Source organism: Cuculus canorus, chromosome 2 (assembly GCF_017976375.1).
Source record: "Cuculus canorus isolate bCucCan1 chromosome 2, bCucCan1.pri, whole genome shotgun sequence".
Taxonomy (NCBI): domain Eukaryota; kingdom Metazoa; phylum Chordata; class Aves; order Cuculiformes; family Cuculidae; genus Cuculus; species Cuculus canorus.
In genome coordinates, this window is record NC_071402.1 from 903,523 (window position 1) to 930,780 (window position 27,258).

Consider the following 27,258-nt stretch of genomic DNA (forward strand, 5'->3'; position numbering starts at 1 on the left):
AGAACCCCCCAAATTGCTCCTAATGGGGGTCCAGAACCCCCCAAATTGCTCCTCCTAATGGGGGTCCAGAACCCCCCAAATTGCTCCTAATGAGGGTCCAGAACCCCCCAAATTGCTCCTCCTAATGGGGGTCCAGAACCCCCCAAATTGCTCCTAATGGGGGTCCAGAACCCCCCAAATCGCTCCTCCTAATGGGGGTCCAGAACCCCCCAAATTGCTCCTCCTAATGGGGGTCCAGAACCCCCCAAATTGCTCCAAATGGGGGTCCAGAACCCCCCAAATGCTCCTCCTAATGGGGGTCCAGAACCCCCCAAATTGCTCCTCAGGCTTTGAGATGGAGTTGGAGGAACACTGAAGGGTCTCCACTGTTGTCCGAAGAGAAGGACTCACGGAATGGGTCGGAAGGGCCCTCAAAGCCCATCCAATTCCAGGAGAAGAGAGACCTCCCCCCGGCTGAGGGGCTCCAAGGTCCATCCAACCTGGCCTGGAACCCCTCCAGGGCTGGAGAAGGAGGGATCTCCATTCCTCCATCCCTTCTCCATTCCTTCCTTCCCTTCTCCATTCCTTCCATCCCTTCTCCATTCCTCCTTCCATCCCTTCTCCATTCCTTCCATCCCTTCTCCATTCCTCCTTCCCTTCTCCATTCCTTCCATCCCTTCTCCATTCCTCCTTCCCTTCTCCATTCCTCCTTCCATCCTTTCTCCATTCCTCCTTCCATCCCTTCTCCATTCCTTCCATCCCTTCTCCATTCCTCCTTCCCTTCTCCATTCCTTCCATCCCTTCTCCATTCCTCTTCCATCCCTTCTCCATTCCTCCTTCCCTTCTCCATTCCTCCTTCCATCCCTTCTCCATTCCTCCTTCCATCCCTTCTCCATTCCTTCCATCCCTTCTCCATTCCTCCTTCCCTTCTCCATTCCTCCTTCCATCCCTTCTCCATTCCTCCTTCCATCCCTTCTCCATTCCTTCCATCCCTTCTCCATTCCTCCTTCCATCCCTTCTCCATTCCTTCCATCCCTTCTCCATTCCTCCTTCCATCCCTTCTCCACTCCTTCCTTCCCTTCTCCATTCCTCCTTCCATCCCTTCTCCATTCCTCTTCCATCCCTTCTCCATTCCTTCCATCCCTTCTCCATTCCTCCTTCCATCCCTTCTCCATTCCTCCATCCCTTCTCCATTCCTTCCATCCCTTCTCCATTCCTCCTTCCATCCCTTCTCCATTCCTTCCATCCCATCTCCATTCCTTCCATCCCTTCTCCATTCCTCCTTCCATCCCTTCTCCATTCCTTCCATCCCTTCTCCATTCCTTCCTTCCCTTCTCCATTCCTCCTTCCATCCCTTCTCCATTCCTCCTTCCATCCCTTCTCCATTCCTCCTTCCATCCTTTCTCCATTCCTCCTTCCCTTCTCCATTCCTTCCATCCCTTCTCCATTCCTTCCTTCCCTTCTCCATTCCTTCCATCCCTTCTCCATTCCTCCTTCCTTCCCTTCTCCATTCCTCTTTCCATCCCTTCTCCATTCCTCCTTCCATCCCTTCTCCATTCCTTCCATCCCTTCTCCATTCCTCCTTCCATCCCTTCTCCATTCCTCTTTCCATCCCTTCTCCATTCCTCCTTCCATCCCTTCTCCATTCCTTCCATCCCTTCTCCATTCCTCCTTCCATCCCTTCTCCATTCCTCTTCCATCCCTTCTCCATTCCTCCTTCCATCCCTTCTCCATTCCTCCTTCCTTCCCTTCTCCATTCCTTCCATCCCTTCTCCATTCCTCCTTCCTTCCCTTCTCCATTCCTCCTTCCATCCCTTCTCCATTCCTTCCATCCCTTCTCCATTCCTCCTTCCATCCCTTCTCCATTCCTCCTTCCCTTCTCCATTCCTTCCATCCCTTCTCCATTCCTCCATCCCTTCTCCATTCCTCCTTCCATCCCTTCTCCATTCCTCCTTCCCTTCTCCATTCCTCCTTCCATCCCTTCTCCATTCCTTCCATCCCTTCTCCATTCCTCCTTCCATCCCTTCTCCATTCCTCCTTCCATCCCTTCTCCATTCCTCCTTCCCTTCTCCATTCCTCCTTCCATCCCTTCTCCATTCCTCCTTCCATCCCTTCTCCATTCCTTCCATCCCTTCTCCATTCCTCCTTCCATCCCTTCTCCATTCCTCCTTCCATCCCTTCTCCATTCCTCCTTCCCTTCTCCACTCCTTCCATCCCTTCTCCATTCCTTCCATCCCTTCTCCATTCCTTCCATCCCTTCTCCACTCCTCCTTCCATCCCTTCTCCATTCCTCCTTCCATCCCTTCTCCAGAAGAGGTTCTCCAGCGAAGCTGTGGCTGCCCCATCCCTGGAGGTCTTCCAGGCCAGGTTGGATGGACCTTGGAGCCCCTGATCCCATGGGAGGTGTCCCTGCCCATGGCATTGGGGTTGGAACTGGATGGGCTTTGAGGTCCCTTCCCACCCAAACCATCTCCTGGTTCCATGATTCCCACCTGATGTCCCCCAGAACCCTCAGATCCCATCCCTGGAGGTCTTCCAGGCCACGTTGGATGGGATTTGGAGCTCCTGATCCAGTGGGAGGTGTCCCTCAACCATGGATCTGGATGATCTTGGAGGTCCCTTCCAACCCAAACCATCTCCTGCTTCCATGATTCCCACCTGATGTCCACCAGAACCCCCAGATCCCATCCCTGGAGGTCTTCCAGACCACCTTGGATGAACCTTGAAGCCCCTCATCCATTGGGATATCCCTTCTCATGACAGAAGAGTTGGACCTCGATGACCTTTGAGGTCCCTTCCAACCCAAAGAACGTTCCTTGAGGAGGTGGAGGTGGTGAAGGACCACCTTGAGGTGCATCTCTGACGGCTTTCCAACGGTGGTGATGGTCGTTGTCCTCGTGCAGGTGAAGCGGGCGGTGGTGCAGGTGATCAGCGCCATGGCTCATCACGGTTACCTGGAGCAACCTGGAGGTGAAGCCCTCCTGGAGTTCCTCATCCGTCAGTGCGCTCTCTCCTCGGATACGGTGAGAACATTCCCCAAGGAGGTCAACCTCCCAAGGGGAGAAGGAACTCGGTGGGATTGGGTCCATCCTGAGCTGCGGACGCTGGAGAAGGGGTTGGAGAACATGGGTTGAGAGGGACATCTGAGGGACCTTTGGTGGTTCAGCCTTGAGGAGGATGAGGGGAGACCTTATTGTGGTCCACAACTGCCTGAAAGGAGGTTGTGGTGAGGTGGGTTCTGCCTCTTCTCCTCGGTGAGAGGACGAGAGGAGATGTCCTCACGCTGCACCAGGGGAGGTTCAGATGGGGCCATCAGGAGAACCTTCTCCACCGAGAGGTTCCTCAGGCGCCGCCAGAGGCTGCTCAGGAGGTGGTGGAGTCCCCATCGCTGGAGGGGTTGAGAAGATGAGTGGATGAGGTCCTCAGGGATGTGGTTTAGTGGTAGATGGAACGGTTGGACTCGAGGATCTCCAAAGTCCTCTCTCAACCCGGTGCTCCTCTGACTCTCCGATCTGGAGCTCTGCAGGTGGACCTTCTCCCCCTCAACGTAGAGCCCTTATTGCTCTCTCCAATTGCCTCAAAGAAGCTGGAGGTGGACATGAAACCCATCCTGAGATGTCCTCAAAGAGCATCTGGAGGGGATGGGTTGGGCTGAAGGACCTCGAGATGACCAAACCCATCCTGAGATGCCCTCAAAGAGCATCTGGAGGGGATGGTTTTGGGCTGAAGGACCTCGACATGACCAAACCCATCCTGAGATGCCCTCAAAGAGCATCTGGAGGGGATGGGTTGGGCTGAAGGACCTCGAGATGACCAAACCCATCCTGAGATGCCCTCAAAGAGCATCTGGAGGGGATGGTTTAGGGCTGAAGGACCTCGAGATGACCAAACCCATCCTGAGATGTCCTCAAAGAGCATCTGGAGGGGATGGTTTTGGGCTGAAGGACCTCGAGATGACCAAACCCATCCTGAGATGCCCTCAAAGAGCATCTGGAGGTGATGGGTTGGGCTGAAGGACCTCGAGATGACCAAACCCATCCTGAGATGCCCTCAAAGAGCATCTGGAGGGGATGGTTTTGGGCTGAAGGGCCTCGAGATGACCAAACCCATCCTGAGATGCCCTCAAGGAGCATCTGGAGGGGATGGTTTTGGGCTGAAGGACCTCGACATGACCAAACCCATCCTGAGATGTCCTCCAAGAGCATCTGGAGGTGATGGTTTTGGGCTGAAGGACCTCGACATGACCAAACCCATCCTGAGATGTCCTCCAAGAGCATCTGGAGGTGATGGTTTTGGGCTGAAGGACCTCGACATGACCAAACCCATCCTGAGATGTCCTCCAAGAGCATCTGGAGGGGATGGTTTTGGGCTGAAGGACCTCGAGATGACCAAACCCATCCTGAGATGCCCTCAAAGAGCATCTGGAGGGGATGGGTTGGGCTGAAGGACCTCGAGATGACCAAACCCATCCTGAGATGTCCTCAAGCAGCTTCCGGTGTTGACCTGAGCTTTCCTTCTCCTCCAACAGCCCAAGAAGCCACCACCGGATGCCGATGATCTCAGCAGCGATGGTGTCCGGAGGATCAGCGTCAATACGCTCTTTCTTCTTAGCACGACGGTCGAGAGGATGAACCACGTGAGTCTCCACCGTCCTTTCCACCTCGGGAACGTTTTTGGTTCTGAGGATGGAGCTACCGGAACGCTTGGGCTTCCAACCCAAACCATCTCCTGGTTCCATGATTCTCACTTGGTGTCCACCAGAACCCCCAGATCCCATCCCTGGAGGTCTTCCAGGCCAGGTTGGATGGGGTTTGGAGCCCCTGATCCAGTGGGAGGTGTCCCTGCCCATGGCATTGGGGTTGGAACTGGATGGGCTTTGAGGTCCCTTCCAACCCAAACCATCTCCTGGTTCCATGATTCCCACCTGATGTCCACCAGAACCCCCAGATCCCATTCCTGGAGATGCTGAAGGTCTCATTGGATGGGACTTGGAGGAAGCTGATCCAGTGGGAGGTGTCCCTGCCCATCCAGGGGTTGGAACTGGATGACCTTTGAGGTCCCTTCCAACCCAAACCATCTCCTGGTTCCGTGATTCCCACCTGATGTCCACCGGAACCCCCAGATCCCATCCCTGGAGGGCTTCAAGACCAGGTTGGATGGGGCTTGGAGAAACCTGATCCCATGGGAGGTGTCCCTGCCCATGGCAGAGGGGTGGAACTGGATGAGCTTTGAGGTCCCTTCCAACCCAAACCATCTCCTGGTTCCATGATTCCCACCTGATGTCCACCAGAACCCCCAGATCCCATCCCTGGAGGGGTTCCCGGCCAGGTTGGATGGGGTTTGGAGCTCCTGATCCAGTGGGAGGTGTCCCTGCCCATCTCAGGAGTTGGACCTGGATGATCTTGAAGGTTCCTTCCAACCCCTTCTATGATTCCTCCTCTCCCGCAGATCCTTTGGCCGTTTCTCCTGGAATTTCTCCTTCCGATGCCCTTCACCAACGCTTTGACCCCACTCTGTAAGAGCCTCATCTGTTTGGCCACGAAGAAACGAGAAGAGGACCAAAACGCGTCCCTCATCCGTTACGACCTCAACGGTCAGTGGTGGCATCTCCAGAGCCTGAGAATCATCTCCAGAGGTTTCCGAATGGATGATGGGAACGTTCTCACATCCGTTCTTCTCTTCTCGTTGTAGGAAATCTTCCTTCTCCGTACGCGATAACCACGAGATTGCTGGTGAGTGACCTGGAGGCAACGTTCTCCCTATCTCCATGGCCAGGAGAAGGTCCTGTCCCACCGTTCCAGGTGGAATACGAGGGCGGAGCAGCGGGAACGCTGCTTTCTTGGACCTCTTGGAGGAGGGCCACCTCCATCGCTTCCAAATGGAGGTGGTTGGGAAAGCTCAGAAGCCCTCGGTGACACCGGAGTCACCTCAGAAGGGGGCGAGAAGGTGGTCCTCAACATGGAGAGATGTTCTCCATAGGAGGAGGAGAGACGTTCTCCATAGGAAAAGGAGAGACGTTCTCCATAGGAGAAGGAGAGACGTTCTCCATAGGAGAAGGAGAGACGTTCTCCATAGAGAAGGAGAGACGTTCTCCATAGAGAAGGAGAGACGTTCTCCATGGGAGAAGGAGAGACGTTCTCCATAGGAGAAGGAGAGACGTTCTCCATAGGAGAAGGAGAGACGTTCTCCATAGAGAAGGAGAGACGTTCTCCATAGGAGAAGGAGAGACGTTCTCCATAGGAGAAGGAGAGACGTTCTCCATAGAGAAGGAGAGACGTTCTCCATGGGAGAAGGAGAGACGTTCTCCATGGGAGAAGGAGAGACGTTCTCCATAGGAGAAGGAGAGACGTTCTCCATTGGAGAAGGAGAGACGTTCTCCATAGAGAAGGAGAGACGTTCTCCATGGGAGAAGGAGAGACGTTCTCCATAGGAGAAGGAGGAGTTTTCCCTCTCTCCCCGTGGTTTCCTTCTCCTTCATCCCATCTCCATCCTTCCAGGTGGTGTCCTCCGATCCGTACCTCGGAGACTGCCGAGGAACCTCTGCCCTCCGCCTTCTCAACGTCGTGTCCTGCAGTGTCCACCCAACGCTGGAGAAGCTTTGGAACGAGAAGATTCCTCTCCTGGTGGAGCACCTGGAAGGTAGAAAAGGTCTTCTTCTCGTTGGTCCATCACCTCCAGAGGGCCCTTCCAACCCCTTCATCCCGGAGTTCCATCACCTCCAGAGAGCCCTTCCAACCCCTTCATCCCGGAGTTCCATCACCTCCAGAGGGCCCTTCCAACCCCTTCATCCCGGAGTTCCATCACCTCCAGAGGGCCCTTCCAACCCCTTCATCCCGGAGTTCCGTCACCTCCAGAGAGCCCTTCCAACCCCTTCATCCCGGAGTTCCATCACCTCCAGAGGGCCCTTCCAACCCCTTCATCCCGGAGTTCCGTCACCTCCAGAGGGCCCTTCCAACCCCTTCATCCCGGAGTTCCATCACCTCCAGAGGGCCCTTCCAACCCCTTCATCCCGGAGTTCCATCACCTCCATAGAGCCCTTCCAACCCCTTCATCCCGGAGTTCCGTCACCTCCAGAGAGCCCTTCCAACCCCTTCATCCCGGAGTTCCATCACCTCCATAGAGCCCTTCCAACCCCTTCATCCCAGAGTTCCATCACCTCCAGAGAGCCCTTCCAACCCCTTCATCCCGGAGTTCCATCACCTCCAGAGAGCCCTTCCAACCCCTTCATCCCGGAGTTCCATCACCTCCAGAGGGCCCTTCCAACCCCTTCATCCCGGAGTTCCATCACCTCCATAGAGCCCTTCCAACCCCTTCATCCCGGAGTTCCATCACCTCCAGAGGGCCCTTCCAACCCCTTCATCCCGGAGTTCCATCACCTCCAGAGAGCCCTTCCAACCCCTTCATCCCGGAGTTCCATCACCTCCAGAGGGCCCTTCCAACCCCTTCATCCCGGAGTTCCATCACCTCCAGAGGGCCCTTCCAACCCCTTCATCCCGGAGTTCCATCACCTCCAGAGGGCCCTTCCAACCCCTTCATCCCGGAGTTCCATCACCTCCAGAGAGCCCTTCCAACCCCTTCATCCCGGAGTTCCATCACCTCCAGAGAGCCCTTCCAACCCCTTCATCCCGGAGTTCCATCACCTCCAGAGGGTCCTTCCAACCCCTTCATCCCGGAGTTCCATCACCTCCAGAGGGCCCTTCCAACCCCTTCATCCCGGAGTTCCATCACCTCCATAGAGCCCTTCCAACCCCTTCATCCCGGAGTTCCATCACCTCCAGAGAGCCCTTCCAACCCCATCATCCCGGAGTTCCATCACCTCCAGAGAGCCCTTCCAACCCCTTCATCCCGGAGTTCCATCACCTCCAGAGAGCCCTTCCAACCCCTTCATCCCGGAGTTCCATCACCTCCAGAGAGCCCTTCCAACCCCTTCATCCCGGAGTTCCATCACCTCCAGAGGGCCCTTCCAACCCCTTCATCCCGGAGTTCCATCACCTCCAGAGAGCCCTTCCAACCCCTTCATCCCGGAGTTCCATCACCTCCATAGAGCCCTTCCAACCCCTTCATCCCGGAGTTCCATCACCTCCAGAGGGCCCTTCCAACCCCTTCATCCCGGAGTTCCATCACCTCCAGAGAGCCCTTCCAACCCCTTCATCCCGGAGTTCCATCACCTCCAGAGAGCCCTTCCAACCCCTTCATCCCGGAGTTCCATCACCTCCAGAGGGCCCTTCCAACCCCATCATCCCGGAGTTCCATCACCTCCAGAGAGCCCTTCCAACCCCTTCATCCCGGAGTTCCATCACCTCCAGAGAGCCCTTCCAAACCCTTCATCCCGGAGTTCCATCACCTCCAGAGGGCCCTTCCAACCCCATCATCCCGGAGTTCCATCACCTCCAGAGGGCCCTTCCAACCCCTTCATCCCGGAGTTCCATCACCTCCAGAGGGCCCTTCCAACCCCTTCATCCCGGAGTTCCATCACCTCCAGAGAGCCCTTCCAACCCCATCATCCCGGAGTTCCATCACCTCCATAGAGCCCTTCCAACCCCTTCATCCCGGAGTTCCATCACCTCCAGAGGGCCCTTCCAACCCCATCATCCCGGAGTTCCATCACCTCCATAGAGCCCTTCCAACCCCATCATCCCGGAGTTCCATCACCTCCAGAGAGCCCTTCCAACCCCTTCATCCCGGAGTTCCATCACCTCCATAAAGCCCTTCCAACCCCTTCATCCCGGAGTTCCATCACCTCCAGAGGGCCCTTCCAACCCCTTCATCCCGGAGTTCCATCACCTCCATAGAGCCCTTCCAACCCCTTCATCCCGGAGTTCCATCACCTCCAGAGGGCCCTTCCAACCCCTTCATCCCGGAGTTCCATCACCTCCAGAGAGCCCTTCCAACCCCATCATCCCGGAGTTCCATCACCTCCAGAGAGCCCTTCCAACCCCTTCATCCCGGAGTTCCATCACCTCCAGAGGGCCCTTCCAACCCCATCATCCCGGAGTTCCATCACCTCCATAGAGCCCTTCCAACCCCATCATCCCGGAGTTCCATCACCTCCAGAGAGCCCTTCCAACCCCTTCATCCCGGAGTTCCATCACCTCCATAAAGCCCTTCCAACCCCTTCATCCCGGAGTTCCATCACCTCCAGAGGGCCCTTCCAACCCCTTCATCCCGGAGTTCCATCACCTCCATAGAGCCCTTCCAACCCCTTCATCCCGGAGTTCCATCACCTCCAGAGGGCCCTTCCAACCCCTTCATCCCGGAGTTCCATCACCTCCAGAGAGCCCTTCCAACCCCATCATCCCGGAGTTCCATCACCTCCAGAGAGCCCTTCCAACCCCATCATCCTGGAGTTCCATCACCTCCAGAGGGCCCTTCCAACCCCTTCATCCCGGAGTTCCATCACCTCCAGAGGGCCCTTCCAACCCCTTCATCCCGGAGTTCCATCACCTCCAGAGAGCCCTTCCAACCCCTTCATCCCAGAGTTCCATCACCTCCGTAGAGCCCTTCCAACCCCTTCATCCCAGAGTTCCATCACCTCCGTAGAGCCCTTCCAACCCCTTCATCCCGGAGTTCCATCACCTCCAGAGGGCCCTTCCAACCCCATCATCCCGGAGTTCCATCACCTCCAGAGGGCCCTTCCAACCCCTTCATCCCGGAGTTCCATCACCTCCATAGAGCCCTTCCAACCCCTTCATCCCGGAGTTCCATCACCTCCAGAGGGCCCTTCCAACCCCTTCATCCCGGAGTTCCATCACCTCCAGAGAGCCCTTCCAACCCCTTCATCCCGGAGTTCCATCACCTCCAGAGAGCCCTTCCAACCCCTTCATCCCGGAGTTCCATCACCTCCATAGAGCCCTTCCAACCCCTTCATCCCGGAGTTCCATCACCTCCAGAGAGCCCTTCCAACCCCTTCATCCCGGAGTTCCATCACCTCCAGAGGGCCCTTCCAACCCCTTCATCCCGGAGTTCCATCACCTCCAGAGAGCCCTTCCAACCCCTTCATCCCGGAGTTCCATCACCTCCAGAGAGCCCTTCCAACCCCATCATCCCGGAGTTCCATCACCTCCAGAGGGCCCTTCCAACCCCTTCATCCCGGAGTTCCATCACCTCCAGAGGGCCCTTCCAACCCCTTCATCCCGGAGTTCCATCACCTCCAGAGAGCCCTTCCAACCCCTTCATCCCGGAGTTCCATCACCTCCAGAGAGCCCTTCCAACCCCTTCATCCCGGAGTTCCATCACCTCCAGAGAGCCCTTCCAACCCCTTCATCCCGGAGTTCCATCACCTCCAGAGAGCCCTTCCAACCCCTTCATCCCGGAGTTCCATCACCTCCAGAGAGCCCTTCCAACCCCTTCATCCCGGAGTTCCATCACCTCCAGAGGGCCCTTCCAACCCCTTCATCCCGGAGTTCCATCACCTCCAGAGGGCCCTTCCAACCCCTTCATCCCGGAGTTCCATCACCTCCAGAGGGCCCTTCCAACCCCTTCATCCCGGAGTTCCATCACCTCCAGAGAGCCCTTCCAACCCCATCATCCCGGAGTTCCATCACCTCCAGAGAGCCCTTCCAACCCCTTCATCCCGGAGTTCCATCACCTCCAGAGGGCTTTTCCAACCCCATCATCCCGGAGTTCCATCACCTCCAGAGGGCCCTTCCAACCCCTTCATCCCGGAGTTCCATCACCTCCAGAGAGCCCTTCCAACCCCTTCATCCCGGAGTTCCATCACCTCCATAGAGCCCTTCCAACCCCATCATCCCGGAGTTCCATCACCTCCAGAGGGCCCTTCCAACCCCTTCATCCCGGAGTTCCATCACCTCCATAGAGCCCTTCCAACCCCTTCATCCCGGAGTTCCATCACCTCCAGAGAGCCCTTCCAACCCCTTCATCCCGGAGTTCCATCACCTCCATAGAGCCCTTCCAACCCCTTCATCCCGGAGTTCCATCACCTCCAGAGGGCCCTTCCAACCCCTTCATCCCGGAGTTCCATCACCTCCATAAAGCCCTTCCAACCCCTTCATCCCGGAGTTCCATCACCTCCAGAGAGCCCTTCCAACCCCTTCATCCCGGAGTTCCATCACCTCCAGAGAGCCCTTCCAACCCCATCATCCCGGAGTTCCATCACCTCCATAGAGCCCTTCCAACCCCATCATCCCGGAGTTCCATCACCTCCAGAGAGCCCTTCCAACCCCTTCATCCCGGAGTTCCATCACCTCCAGAGGGCCCTTCCAACCCCATCATCCCGGAGTTCCATCACCTCCAGAGAGCCCTTCCAACCCCTTCATCCCGGAGTTCCATCACCTCCAGAGGGCCCTTCCAACCCCCTCATCCCAGAGTTCCATCACCTCCAGAGGGCCCTTCCAACCCCTTCATCCCGGAGTTCCATCACCTCCATAGAGCCCTTCCAACCCCTTCATCCCGGAGTTCCATCACCTCCAGAGGGCCCTTCCAACCCCATCATCCCGGAGTTCCATCACCTCCATAGAGCCCTTCCAACCCCTTCATCCCGGAGTTCCATCACCTCCAGAGGGCCCTTCCAACCCCTTCATCCCGGAGTTCCATCACCTCCAGAGAGCCCTTCCAACCCCTTCATCCCGGAGTTCCATCACCTCCAGAGGGCCCTTCCAAGTCCTTCATCCCGGAGTTCCATCACCTCCAGAGGGCCCTTCCAACCCCTTCATCCCGGAGTTCCATCACCTCCATAGAGCCCTTCCAACCCCTTCATCCCGGAGTTCCATCACCTCCAGAGGGCCCTTCCAACCCCATCATCCCGGAGTTCCATCACCTCCAGAGAGCCCTTCCAACCCCTTCATCCCGGAGTTCCATCACCTCCAGAGGGCCCTTCCAACCCCTTCATCCCGGAGTTCCATCACCTCCAGAGAGCCCTTCCAACCCCTTCATCCCGGAGTTCCATCACCTCCAGAGAGCCCTTCCAACCCCTTCATCCCGGAGTTCCATCACCTCCAGAGAGCCCTTCCAACCCCTTCATCCCGGAGTTCCATCACCTCCAGAGGGCCCTTCCAACCCCATCATCCCGGAGTTCCATCACCTCCAGAGAGCCCTTCCAACCCCTTCATCCCGGAGTTCCATCACCTCCAGAGGGCCCTTCCAACCCCTTCATCCCGGAGTTCCATCACCTCCAGAGGGCCCTTCCAACCCCTTCATCCCGGAGTTCCATCACCTCCATAGAGCCCTTCCAACCCCTTCATCCCGGAGTTCCATCACCTCCAGAGAGCCCTTCCAACCCCATCATCCCGGAGTTCCATCACCTCCATAGAGCCCTTCCAACCCCATCATCCCGGAGTTCCATCACCTCCATAGAGCCCTTCCAACCCCTTCATCCCGGAGTTCCATCACCTCCAGAGGGCCCTTCCAACCCCTTCATCCCGGAGTTCCATCACCTCCAGAGAGCCCTTCCAACCCCATCATCCCGGAGTTCCATCACCTCCAGAGGGCCCTTCCAACCCCTTCATCCCGGAGTTCCATCACCTCCAGAGGGCCCTTCCAACCCCTTCATCCCGGAGTTCCATCACCTCCAGAGAGCCCTTCCAACCCCTTCATCCCGGAGTTCCATCACCTCCAGAGAGCCCTTCCAACCCCTTCATCCCGGAGTTCCATCACCTCCAGAGGGCCCTTCCAACCCCTTCATCCCAGAGTTCCATCACCTCCAGAGAGCCCTTCCAACCCCTTCATCCCGGAGTTCCATCACCTCCAGAGAGCCCTTCCAACCCCTTCATCCCGGAGTTCCATCACCTCCATAGAGCCCTTCCAACCCCATCATCCCGGAGTTCCATCACCTCCAGAGGGCCCTTCCAACCCCTTCATCCCGGAGTTCCATCACCTCCAGAGAGCCCTTCCAACCCCTTCATCCCGGAGTTCCATCACCTCCATAGAGCCCTTCCAACCCCTTCATCCCGGAGTTCCATCACCTCCAGAGGGCCCTTCCAACCCCTTCATCCCGGAGTTCCATCACCTCCAGAGGGCCCTTCCAACCCCTTCATCCCGGAGTTCCATCACCTCCAGAGGGCCCTTCCAACCCCTTCATCCCGGAGTTCCATCACCTCCAGAGAGCCCTTCCAACCCCTTCATCCCGGAGTTCCATCACCTCCAGAGGGCCCTTCCAACCCCTTCATCCCAGAGTTCCATCACCTCCAGAGGGCCCTTCCAACCCCATCATCCCGGAGTTCCATCACCTCCAGAGAGCCCTTCCAACCCCATCATCCCGGAGTTCCATCACCTCCAGAGAGCCCTTCCAACCCCTTCATCCCGGAGTTCCATCACCTCCAGAGAGCCCTTCCAACCCCTTCATCCCGGAGTTCCATCACCTCCAGAGGGCCCTTCCAACCCCATCATCCCGGAGTTCCATCACCTCCAGAGGGCCCTTCCAACCCCTTCATCCCGGAGTTCCATCACCTCCAGAGGGCCCTTCCAACCCCATCATCCCGGAGTTCCATCACCTCCAGAGGGCCCTTCCAACCCCATCATCCCGGAGTTCCATCACCTCCAGAGAGCTCTTCCAACCCCATCATCCCGGAGTTCCATCACCTCCAGAGGGCCCTTCCAACCCCTTCATCCCGGAGTTCCATCACCTCCATAGAGCCCTTCCAACCCCTTCATCCCGGAGTTCCATCACCTCCAGAGGGCCCTTCCAACCCCTTCATCCCGGAGTTCCATCACCTCCAGAGAGCCCTTCCAACCCCTTCATCCCAGAGTTCCATCACCTCCAGAGGGCCCTTCCAACCCCTTCATCCCGGAGTTCCATCACCTCCAGAGAGCCCTTCCAACCCCTTCATCCCGGAGTTCCATCACCTCCAGAGGGCCCTTCCAACCCCTTCATCCCGGAGTTCCATCACCTCCAGAGAGCCCTTCCAACCCCTTCATCCCGGAGTTCCATCACCTCCAGAGAGCCCTTCCAACCCCTTCATCCCGGAGTTCCATCACCTCCAGAGTGCCCTTCCAACCCCTTCATCCCGGAGTTCCATCACCTCCAGAGAGCCCTTCCAACCCCTTCATCCCGGAGTTCCATCACCTCCAGAGAGCCCTTCCAACCCCTTCATCCCGGAGTTCCATCACCTCCATAGAGCCCTTCCAACCCCTTCATCCCGGAGTTCCATCACCTCCATAGAGCCCTTCCAACCCCTTCATCCCGGAGTTCCATCACCTCCAGAGGGCCCTTCCAACCCCTTCATCCCGGAGTTCCATCACCTCCAGAGAGCCCTTCCAACCCCATCATCCCGGAGTTCCATCACCTCCAGAGAGCCCTTCCAACCCCTTCATCCCGGAGTTCCATCACCTCCAGAGGGCCCTTCCAACCCCTTCATCCCGGAGTTCCATCACCTCCAGAGAGCCCTTCCAACCCCTTCATCCCGGAGTTCCATCACCTCCATAGAGCCCTTCCAACCCCTTCATCCCGGAGTTCCATCACCTCCAGAGAGCCCTTCCAACCCCTTCATCCCGGAGTTCCATCACCTCCAGAGGGCCCTTCCAACCCCTTCATCCCGGAGTTCCATCACCTCCAGAGAGCCCTTCCAACCCCTTCATCCCGGAGTTCCATCACCTCCAGAGAGCCCTTCCAACCCCATCATCCCGGAGTTCCATCACCTCCAGAGGGCCCTTCCAACCCCTTCATCCCGGAGTTCCATCACCTCCAGAGGGCCCTTCCAACCCCTTCATCCCGGAGTTCCATCACCTCCAGAGAGCCCTTCCAACCCCTTCATCCCGGAGTTCCATCACCTCCAGAGAGCCCTTCCAACCCCTTCATCCCGGAGTTCCATCACCTCCAGAGTGCCCTTCCAACCCCTTCATCCCGGAGTTCCATCACCTCCAGAGAGCCCTTCCAACCCCTTCATCCCGGAGTTCCATCACCTCCAGAGAGCCCTTCCAACCCCTTCATCCCGGAGTTCCATCACCTCCAGAGGGCCCTTCCAACCCCTTCATCCCGGAGTTCCATCACCTCCAGAGGGCCCTTCCAACCCCTTCATCCCGGAGTTCCATCACCTCCAGAGGGCCCTTCCAACCCCTTCATCCCGGAGTTCCATCACCTCCAGAGAGCCCTTCCAACCCCATCATCCCGGAGTTCCATCACCTCCAGAGAGCCCTTCCAACCCCTTCATCCCGGAGTTCCATCACCTCCAGAGGGCTTTTCCAACCCCATCATCCCGGAGTTCCATCACCTCCAGAGGGCCCTTCCAACCCCTTCATCCCGGAGTTCCATCACCTCCAGAGAGCCCTTCCAACCCCTTCATCCCGGAGTTCCATCACCTCCATAGAGCCCTTCCAACCCCATCATCCCGGAGTTCCATCACCTCCAGAGGGCCCTTCCAACCCCTTCATCCCGGAGTTCCATCACCTCCATAGAGCCCTTCCAACCCCTTCATCCCGGAGTTCCATCACCTCCAGAGAGCCCTTCCAACCCCTTCATCCCGGAGTTCCATCACCTCCATAGAGCCCTTCCAACCCCTTCATCCCGGAGTTCCATCACCTCCAGAGGGCCCTTCCAACCCCTTCATCCCGGAGTTCCATCACCTCCATAAAGCCCTTCCAACCCCTTCATCCCGGAGTTCCATCACCTCCAGAGAGCCCTTCCAACCCCTTCATCCCGGAGTTCCATCACCTCCAGAGAGCCCTTCCAACCCCATCATCCCGGAGTTCCATCACCTCCATAGAGCCCTTCCAACCCCATCATCCCGGAGTTCCATCACCTCCAGAGAGCCCTTCCAACCCCTTCATCCCGGAGTTCCATCACCTCCAGAGGGCCCTTCCAACCCCATCATCCCGGAGTTCCATCACCTCCAGAGAGCCCTTCCAACCCCTTCATCCCGGAGTTCCATCACCTCCAGAGGGCCCTTCCAACCCCCTCATCCCAGAGTTCCATCACCTCCAGAGGGCCCTTCCAACCCCTTCATCCCGGAGTTCCATCACCTCCATAGAGCCCTTCCAACCCCTTCATCCCGGAGTTCCATCACCTCCAGAGGGCCCTTCCAACCCCATCATCCCGGAGTTCCATCACCTCCATAGAGCCCTTCCAACCCCTTCATCCCGGAGTTCCATCACCTCCAGAGGGCCCTTCCAACCCCTTCATCCCGGAGTTCCATCACCTCCAGAGAGCCCTTCCAACCCCTTCATCCCGGAGTTCCATCACCTCCAGAGGGCCCTTCCAAGTCCTTCATCCCGGAGTTCCATCACCTCCAGAGGGCCCTTCCAACCCCTTCATCCCGGAGTTCCATCACCTCCATAGAGCCCTTCCAACCCCTTCATCCCGGAGTTCCATCACCTCCAGAGGGCCCTTCCAACCCCATCATCCCGGAGTTCCATCACCTCCAGAGAGCCCTTCCAACCCCTTCATCCCGGAGTTCCATCACCTCCAGAGGGCCCTTCCAACCCCTTCATCCCGGAGTTCCATCACCTCCAGAGAGCCCTTCCAACCCCTTCATCCCGGAGTTCCATCACCTCCAGAGAGCCCTTCCAACCCCTTCATCCCGGAGTTCCATCACCTCCAGAGAGCCCTTCCAACCCCTTCATCCCGGAGTTCCATCACCTCCAGAGGGCCCTTCCAACCCCATCATCCCGGAGTTCCATCACCTCCAGAGAGCCCTTCCAACCCCTTCATCCCGGAGTTCCATCACCTCCAGAGGGCCCTTCCAACCCCTTCATCCCGGAGTTCCATCACCTCCAGAGGGCCCTTCCAACCCCTTCATCCCGGAGTTCCATCACCTCCATAGAGCCCTTCCAACCCCTTCATCCCGGAGTTCCATCACCTCCAGAGAGCCCTTCCAACCCCATCATCCCGGAGTTCCATCACCTCCATAGAGCCCTTCCAACCCCATCATCCCGGAGTTCCATCACCTCCATAGAGCCCTTCCAACCCCTTCATCCCGGAGTTCCATCACCTCCAGAGGGCCCTTCCAACCCCTTCATCCCGGAGTTCCATCACCTCCAGAGAGCCCTTCCAACCCCATCATCCCGGAGTTCCATCACCTCCAGAGGGCCCTTCCAACCCCTTCATCCCGGAGTTCCATCACCTCCAGAGGGCCCTTCCAACCCCTTCATCCCGGAGTTCCATCACCTCCAGAGAGCCCTTCCAACCCCTTCATCCCGGAGTTCCATCACCTCCAGAGAGCCCTTCCAACCCCTTCATCCCGGAGTTCCATCACCTCCAGAGGGCCCTTCCAACCCCTTCATCCCAGAGTTCCATCACCTCCAGAGAGCCCTTCCAACCCCTTCATCCCGGAGTTCCATCACCTCCAGAGAGCCCTTCCAACCCCTTCATCCCGGAGTTCCATCACCTCCATAGAGCCCTTCCAACCCCATCATCCCGGAGTTCCATCACCTCCAGAGGGCCCTTCCAACCCCTTCATCCCGGAGTTCCATCACCTCCAGAGAGCCCTTCCAACCCCTTCATCCCGGAGTTCCATCACCTCCATAGAGCCCTTCCAACCCCTTCATCCCGGAGTTCCATCACCTCCAGAGGGCCCTTCCAACCCCTTCATCCCGGAGTTCCATCACCTCCAGAGGGCCCTTCCAACCCCTTCATCCCGGAGTTCCATCACCTCCAGAGGGCCCTTCCAACCCCTTCATCCCGGAGTTCCATCACCTCCAGAGAGCCCTTCCAACCCCTTCATCCCGGAGTTCCATCACCTCCAGAGGGCCCTTCCAACCCCTTCATCCCAGAGTTCCATCACCTCCAGAGGGCCCTTCCAACCCCATCATCCCGGAGTTCCATCACCTCCAGAGAGCCCTTCCAACCCCTTCATCCCGGAGTTCCATCACCTCCAGAGAGCCCTTCCAACCCCTTCATCCCGGAGTTCCATCACCTCCAGAGGGCCCTTCCAACCCCATCATCCCGGAGTTCCATCACCTCCAGAGGGCCCTTCCAACCCCTTCATCCCGGAGTTCCATCACCTCCAGAGGGCCCTTCCAACCCCATCATCCCGGAGTTCCATCACCTCCAGAGGGCCCTTCCAACCCCATCATCCCGGAGTTCCATCACCTCCAGAGAGCTCTTCCAACCCCATCATCCCGGAGTTCCATCACCTCCAGAGGGCCCTTCCAACCCCTTCATCCCGGAGTTCCATCACCTCCATAGAGCCCTTCCAACCCCTTCATCCCGGAGTTCCATCACCTCCAGAGGGCCCTTCCAACCCCTTCATCCCGGAGTTCCATCACCTCCAGAGAGCCCTTCCAACCCCTTCATCCCAGAGTTCCATCACCTCCAGAGGGCCCTTCCAACCCCTTCATCCCGGAGTTCCATCACCTCCAGAGAGCCCTTCCAACCCCTTCATCCCGGAGTTCCATCACCTCCAGAGGGCCCTTCCAACCCCTTCATCCCGGAGTTCCATCACCTCCAGAGAGCCCTTCCAACCCCTTCATCCCGGAGTTCCATCACCTCCAGAGAGCCCTTCCAACCCCTTCATCCCGGAGTTCCATCACCTCCAGAGGGCCCTTCCAACCCCTTCATCCCGGAGTTCCATCACCTCCAGAGAGCCCTTCCAACCCCTTCATCCCGGAGTTCCATCACCTCCAGAGAGCCCTTCCAACCCCTTCATCCCGGAGTTCCATCACCTCCATAGAGCCCTTCCAACCCCTTCATCCCGGAGTTCCATCACCTCCATAGAGCCCTTCCAACCCCTTCATCCCGGAGTTCCATCACCTCCAGAGGGCCCTTCCAACCCCTTCATCCCGGAGTTCCATCACCTCCAGAGAGCCCTTCCAACCCCATCATCCCGGAGTTCCATCACCTCCAGAGAGCCCTTCCAACCCCATCATCCCGGAGTTCCATCACCTCCAGAGAGCCCTTCCAACCCCTTCATCCCGGAGTTCCATCACCTCCAGAGGGCCCTTCCAACCCCTTCATCCCGGAGTTCCATCACCTCCATAGAGCCCTTCCAACCCCTTCATCCCGGAGTTCCATCACCTCCAGAGAGCCCTTCCAACCCCTTCATCCCGGAGTTCCATCACCTCCAGAGAGCCCTTCCAACCCCATCATCCCGGAGTTCCATCACCTCCAGAGGGCCCTTCCAACCCCTTCATCCCGGAGTTCCATCACCTCCAGAGGGCCCTTCCAACCCCTTCATCCCGGAGTTCCATCACCTCCAGAGGGCCCTTCCAACCCCTTCATCCCGGAGTTCCATCACCTCCAGAGAGCCCTTCCAACCCCTTCATCCCGGAGTTCCATCACCTCCAGAGGGCCCTTCCAACCCCTTCATCCCGGAGTTCCGTCACCTCCAGAGAGCCCTTCCAACCCCTTCATCCCGGAGTTCCATCACCTCCAGAGGGCCCTTCCAACCCCTTCATCCCGGAGTTCCATCACCTCCAGAGGGCCCTTCCAACCCCACCAATTCCTACCGGGAATGCCTTTTAGGTCTTCACTGGTGAAGGACACACAACATCCGTGTCTCTTCCGGTGGTGGAACGTGGGGTTGGGATGAGAAACCGATGTCCCCATTGTCCCTTTCTCCTAGAAAACACGGAGAATTCCCTGATCCAGAAGGAATGGGAGGAGAAGCTGCTCCTGGTAAGGCTCCTGGTGGGAATTCAAGTGGTTCCTGAGGTCCTCTTGGATGGGTTTGAGGTGTAGAGGACAACGTGGGTTGGTCAACCTGAGTTGGATGTTGGAGAACATGGGAGGACCACTTCCCATCCTTTGTTCCCGTCATTCCGGGAGTGTGGATAGAGCTCATTCCGGATGGTTCCTCATGGGTTCCTCCAGGGATTCAGAGGTTTTTCAGGCTCAGTTGGAGAAGAGAGGTCCAAGAAGTGCCTTTGGATCAATGGAAGAGCCTTCAAGTAGAGGATCGTTCCATCATCCGGGTCTTCTCCGGCTTTTCCGGTGGTGTTTGGGTGGAGGTTGTCTTGGAAGAGACAATGGATGGAGGGTCTCCAGAGGGATCCGAGTGTGGATCCATGGATGGAGGATCTCCAGAGGGATCCGAGTGGGGATCCATGGATGGAGGATCTCCAGAGGGATCTGAGAGTGGATCCATGGATGGAGGATCTCCAGAGGGATCTGAGTGTGGATCCATGGATGGAGGATCTCCAGAGGGATCTGAGTGTGGATTCATGGATGGAGGATCTCCAGAGGGATCTGAGTGTGGATCCATGGATGGAGGGTCTCCAGAGGGATCTGAGTGTGGATCCATGGATGGAGGATCTCCAGAGGGATCTGAGTGGGGATCCATGGATGGAGGATCTCCAGAGGGATCCGAGTGTGGATCCATGGATGGAGGATCTCCAGAGGGATCTGAGTGTGGATCCATGGATGGAGGATCTCCAGAGGGATCTGAGTGGGGATCCATGGATGGAGGATCTCCAGAGGGATCCGAGTGTGGGTCCATGGATGGAGGATCTCCAGAGGGATCCGAGTGTGGATCCATGGATGGAGGATCTCCAGAGGGATCTGAGTGGGGATCCATGGATGGAGGATCTCCAGAGGGATTCCCAGGGTGGTGGTGGAGTCTCCATCCCTGGAGCCACACTCAGATCCCTCTGGAGATCCTCCATCCATGGATCCACACTCAGATCCCTCTGGAGATCAAAGCCACCGCGAGGAGGTCCTCCGGGATGTGGTTCCGGAATGGTCGGGAACGGTTGGACTCAATGACTTCATGGACTTCACCATCTCAAAGGGCTTTTCCTCCAACCAAGAGATTCCATAACCCTTTGAAGGCCCAAATGTTGGGTCCTCCTCTTGGGTCCTCCCAACCCTGAGCAGCTCCAGGCTTGGAGGAGAGCGCCTGGAGAGCTGCTCCATGGAGAAAGACATGGAGTGATGGTCCATGGTGGTCGGATATGATCCAGCGGTGGTCCAGGGGGCCAAGAAGGCCACCGGCATCGTGGCTTTTGGATGGGCCACCAGGAGCAGGGAGGGGATTCTGCCCCTGGTGAGGCCACACCTCCAATCCTGGGTTCAATTCTGGGCTCCTCACTCCAAGAAGGACCTTGAGGGGATGGAGAGTGTCCAGAGAAGAGCAACGAAGGTGGTGAAGAGGTTCTGAGGGACATCTGAGGGACCTGCGGTGGTTCAGCCTTGAGGAGGATGAGGGGAGACCTCATTGCTCTCCACAACTGCCTGAAAGGAGGTTGTGGTGCGGTGGGTTCTGCCTCTTCTCCTCGGTGAGAGGACGAGAGGAGATGTCCTCACGCTGCACCAGAGGAGGGTCAGATGGGCCATCAGGAGAACCTTCTCCACCGAGAGGTTCCTCAGGCGCCGCCAGAGGCTGCTCAGGAGGTGGTGGAGTCCCCATCGCTGGAGGGGTTGAGAAGATGAGTGGATGAGGTCCTCAGGGCTGTGGTTTAGTGGTAGGAACGGTTGGACTCGATGTTCTCCGCGATCTTTTCCACCCAAGAGGTTCTCCACAGAGGGTCCCCTCCACCACTCGGCCCCGGGGTTGGATTTCTCGCACCGTCTTCGTCCACGTGAGCTTCGAACTCCACCACGAGTGGGTTTGGTGGAGACCCCTTTCGGGCTGATGAATGTTCTTTCTCCCACAGTTCCTCCAGGAGACACTGAAGACCGTTTGGGACAACGCTTGGATTTGTCCTTTGGTCCTGGAGATGTGCAGGCAGCTCAACAGCTACAACGGGGCCCCAACGGAGAAGGTGACGGTGGTGGGAATGGGGGCAACTGTGTCCATCCCACCAGGGAATGTGGGCAGACGGAGGGACAATCCAACCTTTGAGGGCTTCTTGGAAGCGTCGTTCCATCACCGCTTTGGGAAAAGGGGTGGTGGGAAGGGAGAAGAAAGAGCGGGAGGTGGGTGGGTGGTCTTCAAAGGAAGGTCCTGAAGATGATGGGTCCAAGTTCAGGAGGTGCTTCTGGATGCTCTCCTGAGGAGCTTTGAGATAGAGCACAGTTGGACCATGAGGAGAACCCACCTGGAGTTCTACATCGAGTTCTGGAGTCCTCAGCACAGGGAGGACATGGAGGTGGTGGAGTGAGTCCAGAGGAACCCACGGAGATGATCTGAGGGGTGGAGAACCTCTGCTGTGAGGCCAGGCTGAGAGAGTTGGGGTTGGCCAACCTGGAGAAGGCTCCATGGAGACCTTCGAGCAGCTTCCAGCAGGGAAAGGAGCTCCAGGAAAGCTGAGGAGATGCTCTGGGAGTGATGGGATGGGATGAGGAGAAGAGTTTGGAGCTGCAGGAGGGGAGATGGAGATGAGATCTTGGGGAGAAATGTTCTCCTGGGAGGGTGGGGAGGGCCTGGAAGAGGTTGGCCAGAGAAGTGGTGGCTTCTCCATCCCTGGAGGGGTTCAAAGCCAGGTGGGATGGGGCTTTGGAGGCCCTCATCCAGTGGGAGGTGTCCCTGCCCATGGCAGGAGGTGGAACTGGATGGGCTTTGAGGTTCCTTCCAACCCAAATCATCTCCTGGTTCCATGATTCCCACCTGATGTCCCCCAGAACCCCCAGATCCCATCCCTGGAGGGGTTGAAGGCCACGTTGAATGAGGTTTGGAGCCCCTGATCCAGTGGGAGGTGTCCCTCAACCATGGAACTGGATGATCTTGGAGGTCCCTTCCAACCCAAACCATCTCCTGGTTCCATGATTCTCAGTTGCCATCAACCAGAACCCCCAGATCCCATCCCTGGAGGGGTTCCAGGCCAGGTTGGATGAGGTTTGGAGCCCCTGATCCAGTGGGAGGTGTCCCTTCTCATGGCAGAGGGATTGGAATTGGATGGGTTTGGAGGTCCCTTCCAACCCAAACCATCTCCTGGTTCCATGATTCCCACCTGATGTCCACCAGAACCCCCAGATCCCATCCCTGGAGGGGTTCCAGGCCAGGTTGGATGAACCTTGGAGGCCCTCATCCAGTGGGAGGTGTCCCTGCCCATCCAGGGGGTGGACCTGGATGAGCTTTGAGGTCCCTTCCAACCCAACCCATTCCATGATTCCATGAAAATGAGATCCAAATCCATCCGCAGGCGAATCGCTGGTGGGAGTGGTCCTGGTTGGCTCTGTGTTGTCCTCCCTGTGGTGCTCAGATCCCACTCGTGGGTTCTCTCCACTTCCCATTGTCTCTTCCATAACGAAGCAGAGTGAGAAGGAAGGAAAAGAGGACCCAGAAGATCCGTTTCTGTCCCCACCGATGGGACGCAGAGCAGAAGACGGGGATGGTCTTGATCTTCTGGGTCTGGAAGGAAGAGCTCTTCCATGTCCAGGTGGCTCCTCAAGGCCTTGAGGGTTCCATAATGATCTCAAATTGTGGAGTCATGGAATGGGTTGGGTTGGAAGGGACCTCAAAGCCCATCCAGATCCACCTCTTGGATGGGCAGGGACACCTCCCACTGGATCAGGGGCTCCAAGGTCCATCCAACGTGGCCTTCAAAACCTCCAGGGATGGGATCTGGAGGTTGTGGTGGACATCAGGTGGGAATCATGGAAGCAGGAGATGGTTTGGGTTGGAAGGGACCTCCAAGATCATCCAGATTTATGGGCAGGGACACCTCCCACTGGATCAGGGGCTCCAAGCTCCATCCAACCTGGCCTGGAACATCTCCAGGGATGGGATCTGGGGGTTCTGGTTGATGAGAAGTGAGAATCATGGAACCAAGAGATGGTTTGGGTTGGAAGGGACCTCCAAGATCATCCAGATCCATGGTTGAGGGACACCTCCCACTGGATCAGGGGCTCCAAACCCCATCCAACCTGGCCTTCAAAACCTCCAGGGATGGGATCTGGGGGTTCTGGTTGATGGGAAGTGAGAATCATGGAACCAGGAGATGGGTTGGGTTGGAAGGGACCTCCAAGATCATCCAGATTTATGGGCAGGGACACCTCCCATTGGATCAGGTTCCTCCAAGCTCCATCCAACCTGGCCTCCAGGGATGGGATCTGGGGGTTCTGGTTGATGGGAAGTGAGAATCATGGAACCATGAGATGGTTTGGGTTGGAAGGGACCTCCAAGATCATCCAGATCCATGGTTGAGGGACACCTCCCACTGGATCAGGGGCTCCAAGCTCCATCCAACCTGGCCTGGAACCCCTCCAGGGATGGGATCTGGGGGTTCTGGTGGACATCAGGTGGGAATCATGGAACCAGGAGATGGTTTGGGTTGGAAGGGACCTCCAAGATCATCCAGATTCATGGACAGAGACACTTCCCACTGGATCAGGTTCCTCCAAGGCCCATCCAATGTGGCCTGGAACCCCTCCAGGGATGGGATCTGGGGGTTCTGGTTGATGGGAAGTGAGAATCATGGAACCAGGAGATGGTTTGGGTGGGAAGGGACCTCCAAACCCATCCAGTTCCATGGTTGAGGGACACCTCCCACTGGATCAGGGGCTCCAAACCTCATCCAACCTGGCCTGGAACCCCTCCAGGGATGGGATCTGGAGGTTCTGGTGGACATCAGGTGGGAATCATGGAACCAGGAGATGGTTTGGGTTGGAAGGGACCTCCAAGATCATCCAGATCCATGGTTGAGGGACACCTCCCACTGGATCAGGGGCTCCAAACCCCATCCAACGTGGCCTGGAACATCTCCAGGGATGGGATCTGGGGGTTCTGGTGGATGTCAAGTTGGAATCATGGAACCAGGAGATGGTTTGGGTTGGAAAGGACCTCCAAACCCATCCAGTTCCACCTCCTGCCATGGTTGAGGGACACCTCCCACTGGATCAGGGGCTCCAAACCCCATCCAACGTGGCCTGGAACCCCTCCAGGGATGGTGGACACTCTTTGTTGGATCAAAGGCTTTCTTGGTGGTAGAACTTCAGTCCTATGACATCTTTGTCCTCCAGATTGTCCCACCTGTGTCCTCCACCTTTGCTTTTGGGCTCTTCGAGGAGCCGCAAAGAGTGATCCAGGTGGGACCTGAAGTTCTCAGTAGGGTTTTTTTTTGCCGTGTGGTGATAACGTTCTTCTGGGTCTTCCAGAATTTCCTCTATAAATGCATCGGAACAACTCTTGGGGCGTGTGGCACCAAAGACCTCGTCCAGAAACAGCTCCAGGAGCTTCTGGAGACCGCCAGGTACCACGAGGAGGCCGAGAGAGAGGTGAGGAGATGATCCAAAGGTGCTGAGGAACATCTTGAAGGACCAGGAGAGAGGTTCTCCCATGCTGAGAGCTCTCCTTTGGGTCCCACCACACCTGATATGGGCTTTGTCCTCTCAGAGAGTGGACAAAGGGTGAGGAGATGTTCCAAACGTGCTGAGTAGATGTTCCAAACGTGGTGAGGAACATCTTGAAGGACCAGGAGAGAGGTTCTGCCATGCTGAGAGCTCTCCTTTCTGGTCCCACCACACCTGATATGGGCTTTGTCCTCTCAGAGAGTGGCCCTGAAGGGTGAGGAGATGTTCCAAACGTGGTGAGGAGATGTTCCAAAGGTGCTGAGGGACGTCTTGAAGGACCAGGAGAGAGGTTCTCCCATGCTGAGAGCTCTCCTTTGGGTCCCACCACACCTCGTATGGGCTTTGTCCTCCCAGAGAGTGGCCCTGAAGGGTGAGGAGATGTTCCAAAGGTGCTGAGGAGCATCTTGAAGGACCAGGAGAGAGGTTCTGCTATGCTGAGAGCTCTCCTTTGGGTCCCACCACACCTGATATGGGCTTTGTCCTCCCAGAGAGTGGCCCTGAAGGTGAGGAGATGTTCCAAACGTGGTGAGGAGATGTTCCAAAGGTGCTGAGGAACATCTTGAAGGACCAGGAGAGAGGTTCTCCCATGCTGAGAGCTCTCCTTTGGGTCCCACCACACCTGATATGGGCTTTGTCCTCTCAGAGAGTGGCCCTGAAGGGGAGGAGATGTTCCAAACGTGGTGAGGAGCATCTTGAAGGACCAGGAGAGAGGTTCTCCCATGCTGAGAGCTCTCCTTTGGGTCCCACCACACCTCATATGGGCTTTGTCCTCCCAGAAAGTGGCCCTGAAGGTGAGGAGATGTTCCAAACGTGCTGAGGGACGTCTTGAAGGACCAGGAGAGAGGTTCTGCCATGCTGAGAGCTCTCCTTTGGGTCCCACCACACCTGATATGGGCTTTGTCCTCTCGGAGAGTGGCCCTGAAGGGTGAGGAGATGTTCCAAAGGTGCTGAGGAACATCATGAAGGACCAGGAGAGAGGTTCTCCCATGCTGAGAGCTCTCCTTTGGGTCCCACCACACCTCGTATGGGCTTTGTCCTCTCAGAGAGTGGCCCTGAAGGGTGAGGAGATGTTCCAAACGTGCTGAGGAGATGTTCCAAAGGTGCTGAGGAGCATCTTGAAGGACCAGGAGAGAGGTTCTCCCATGCTGAGAGCTCTCCTTTGGGTCCCACCACACCTCATATGGGCTTTGTCCTCCCAGAGAGTGGCCCTGAAGGTGAGGAGATGTTCCAAACGTGGTGAGGAGATGTTCCAAAGGTGCTGAGGAACATCATGAAGGACCAGGAGAGAGGTTCTCCCATGCTGAGAGCTCTCCTTTGGGTCCCACCATACCTCATATGGGCTTTGTCCTCTCAGAGAGTGGCCCTGAAGGCTGAGGAGATGTTCCAAACGTGGTGAGGGATGTCTTGAAGGACCAGGAGAGAGGTTCTCCCATGCTGAGAGCTCTCCTTTGGGTCCCACCACACCTCGTATGGGCTTTGTCCTCTCAGAGAGTGGCCCTGAAGGTGAGGAGATGTTCCAAACGTGGTGAGGAGATGTTCCAAAGGTGCTGAGGAACATCTTGAAGGACCAGGAGAGAGGTTCTCCCATGCTGAGAGCTCTCCTTTGGGTCCCACCACACCTGATATGGGCTTTGTCCTCTCAGAGAGTGGCTCTGAAGGGTGAGGAGATGTTCCAAAGGTGCTGAGGAGCATCTTGAAGGACCAGGAGAGAGGTTCTACCATGCTGAGAGCTCTCCTTTGGGTCCCACCACATCTCGTATGGGCTTTGTCCTCTCAGAGAGTGGCCCTGAAGGTGAGGAGATGTTCCAAACGTGCTGAGGAGATGTTCCAAAGGTGCTGAGGAGCATCTTGAAGGACCAGGAGAGAGGTTCTCCCATGCTGAGAGCTCTCCTTTGGGTCCCACCACACCTCATATGGGCTTTGTCCTCTCAGAGAGTGGCCCTGAAGGGTGAGGAGATGTTCCAAAGGTGCTGAGGAGCATCTTGAAGGACCAGGAGAGAGGTTCTCCCATGCTGAGAGCTCTCCTTTGGGTCCCACCACACCTGATATGGGCTTTGTCTTCTCAGAGAGTGGCCCTGAAGGGTGAGGAGATGTTCCAAACGGACTTTGAAGGCCTTTGGTGGAGCTTTGAAGGCCTTTGGTGGAGCTTTGAAGGCCTTTGGTGGAGCTTTGAGGCCTTTGGTGGAGCTTTGAGGCCTTTGGTGGAGCTTTGAAGGCTTTTG

General features: G+C 57.1%; 1 protein-coding gene across 2 annotated transcripts in view; it reads left to right on the top strand.

Annotated features, from left to right (window-relative positions):
* The window catches only part of MROH1 (maestro heat like repeat family member 1), a 160,114-nt gene that overhangs the window by 38,790 nt on the left and 94,066 nt on the right, over positions 1-27,258 (top strand). For both annotated transcript variants that reach the window (XM_054057729.1, XM_054057730.1), the window contains exons 13-20: positions 2,883-3,002; positions 4,508-4,615; positions 5,428-5,572; positions 5,671-5,711; positions 6,477-6,618; positions 19,431-19,483; positions 21,460-21,567; positions 24,842-24,961. In XM_054057729.1, the coding sequence (XP_053913704.1) occupies positions 2,883-3,002; positions 4,508-4,615; positions 5,428-5,572; positions 5,671-5,711; positions 6,477-6,618; positions 19,431-19,483; positions 21,460-21,567; positions 24,842-24,961 (837 nt within the window). The remainder of the gene's footprint in view (positions 1-2,882; positions 3,003-4,507; positions 4,616-5,427; positions 5,573-5,670; positions 5,712-6,476; positions 6,619-19,430; positions 19,484-21,459; positions 21,568-24,841; positions 24,962-27,258) is intronic.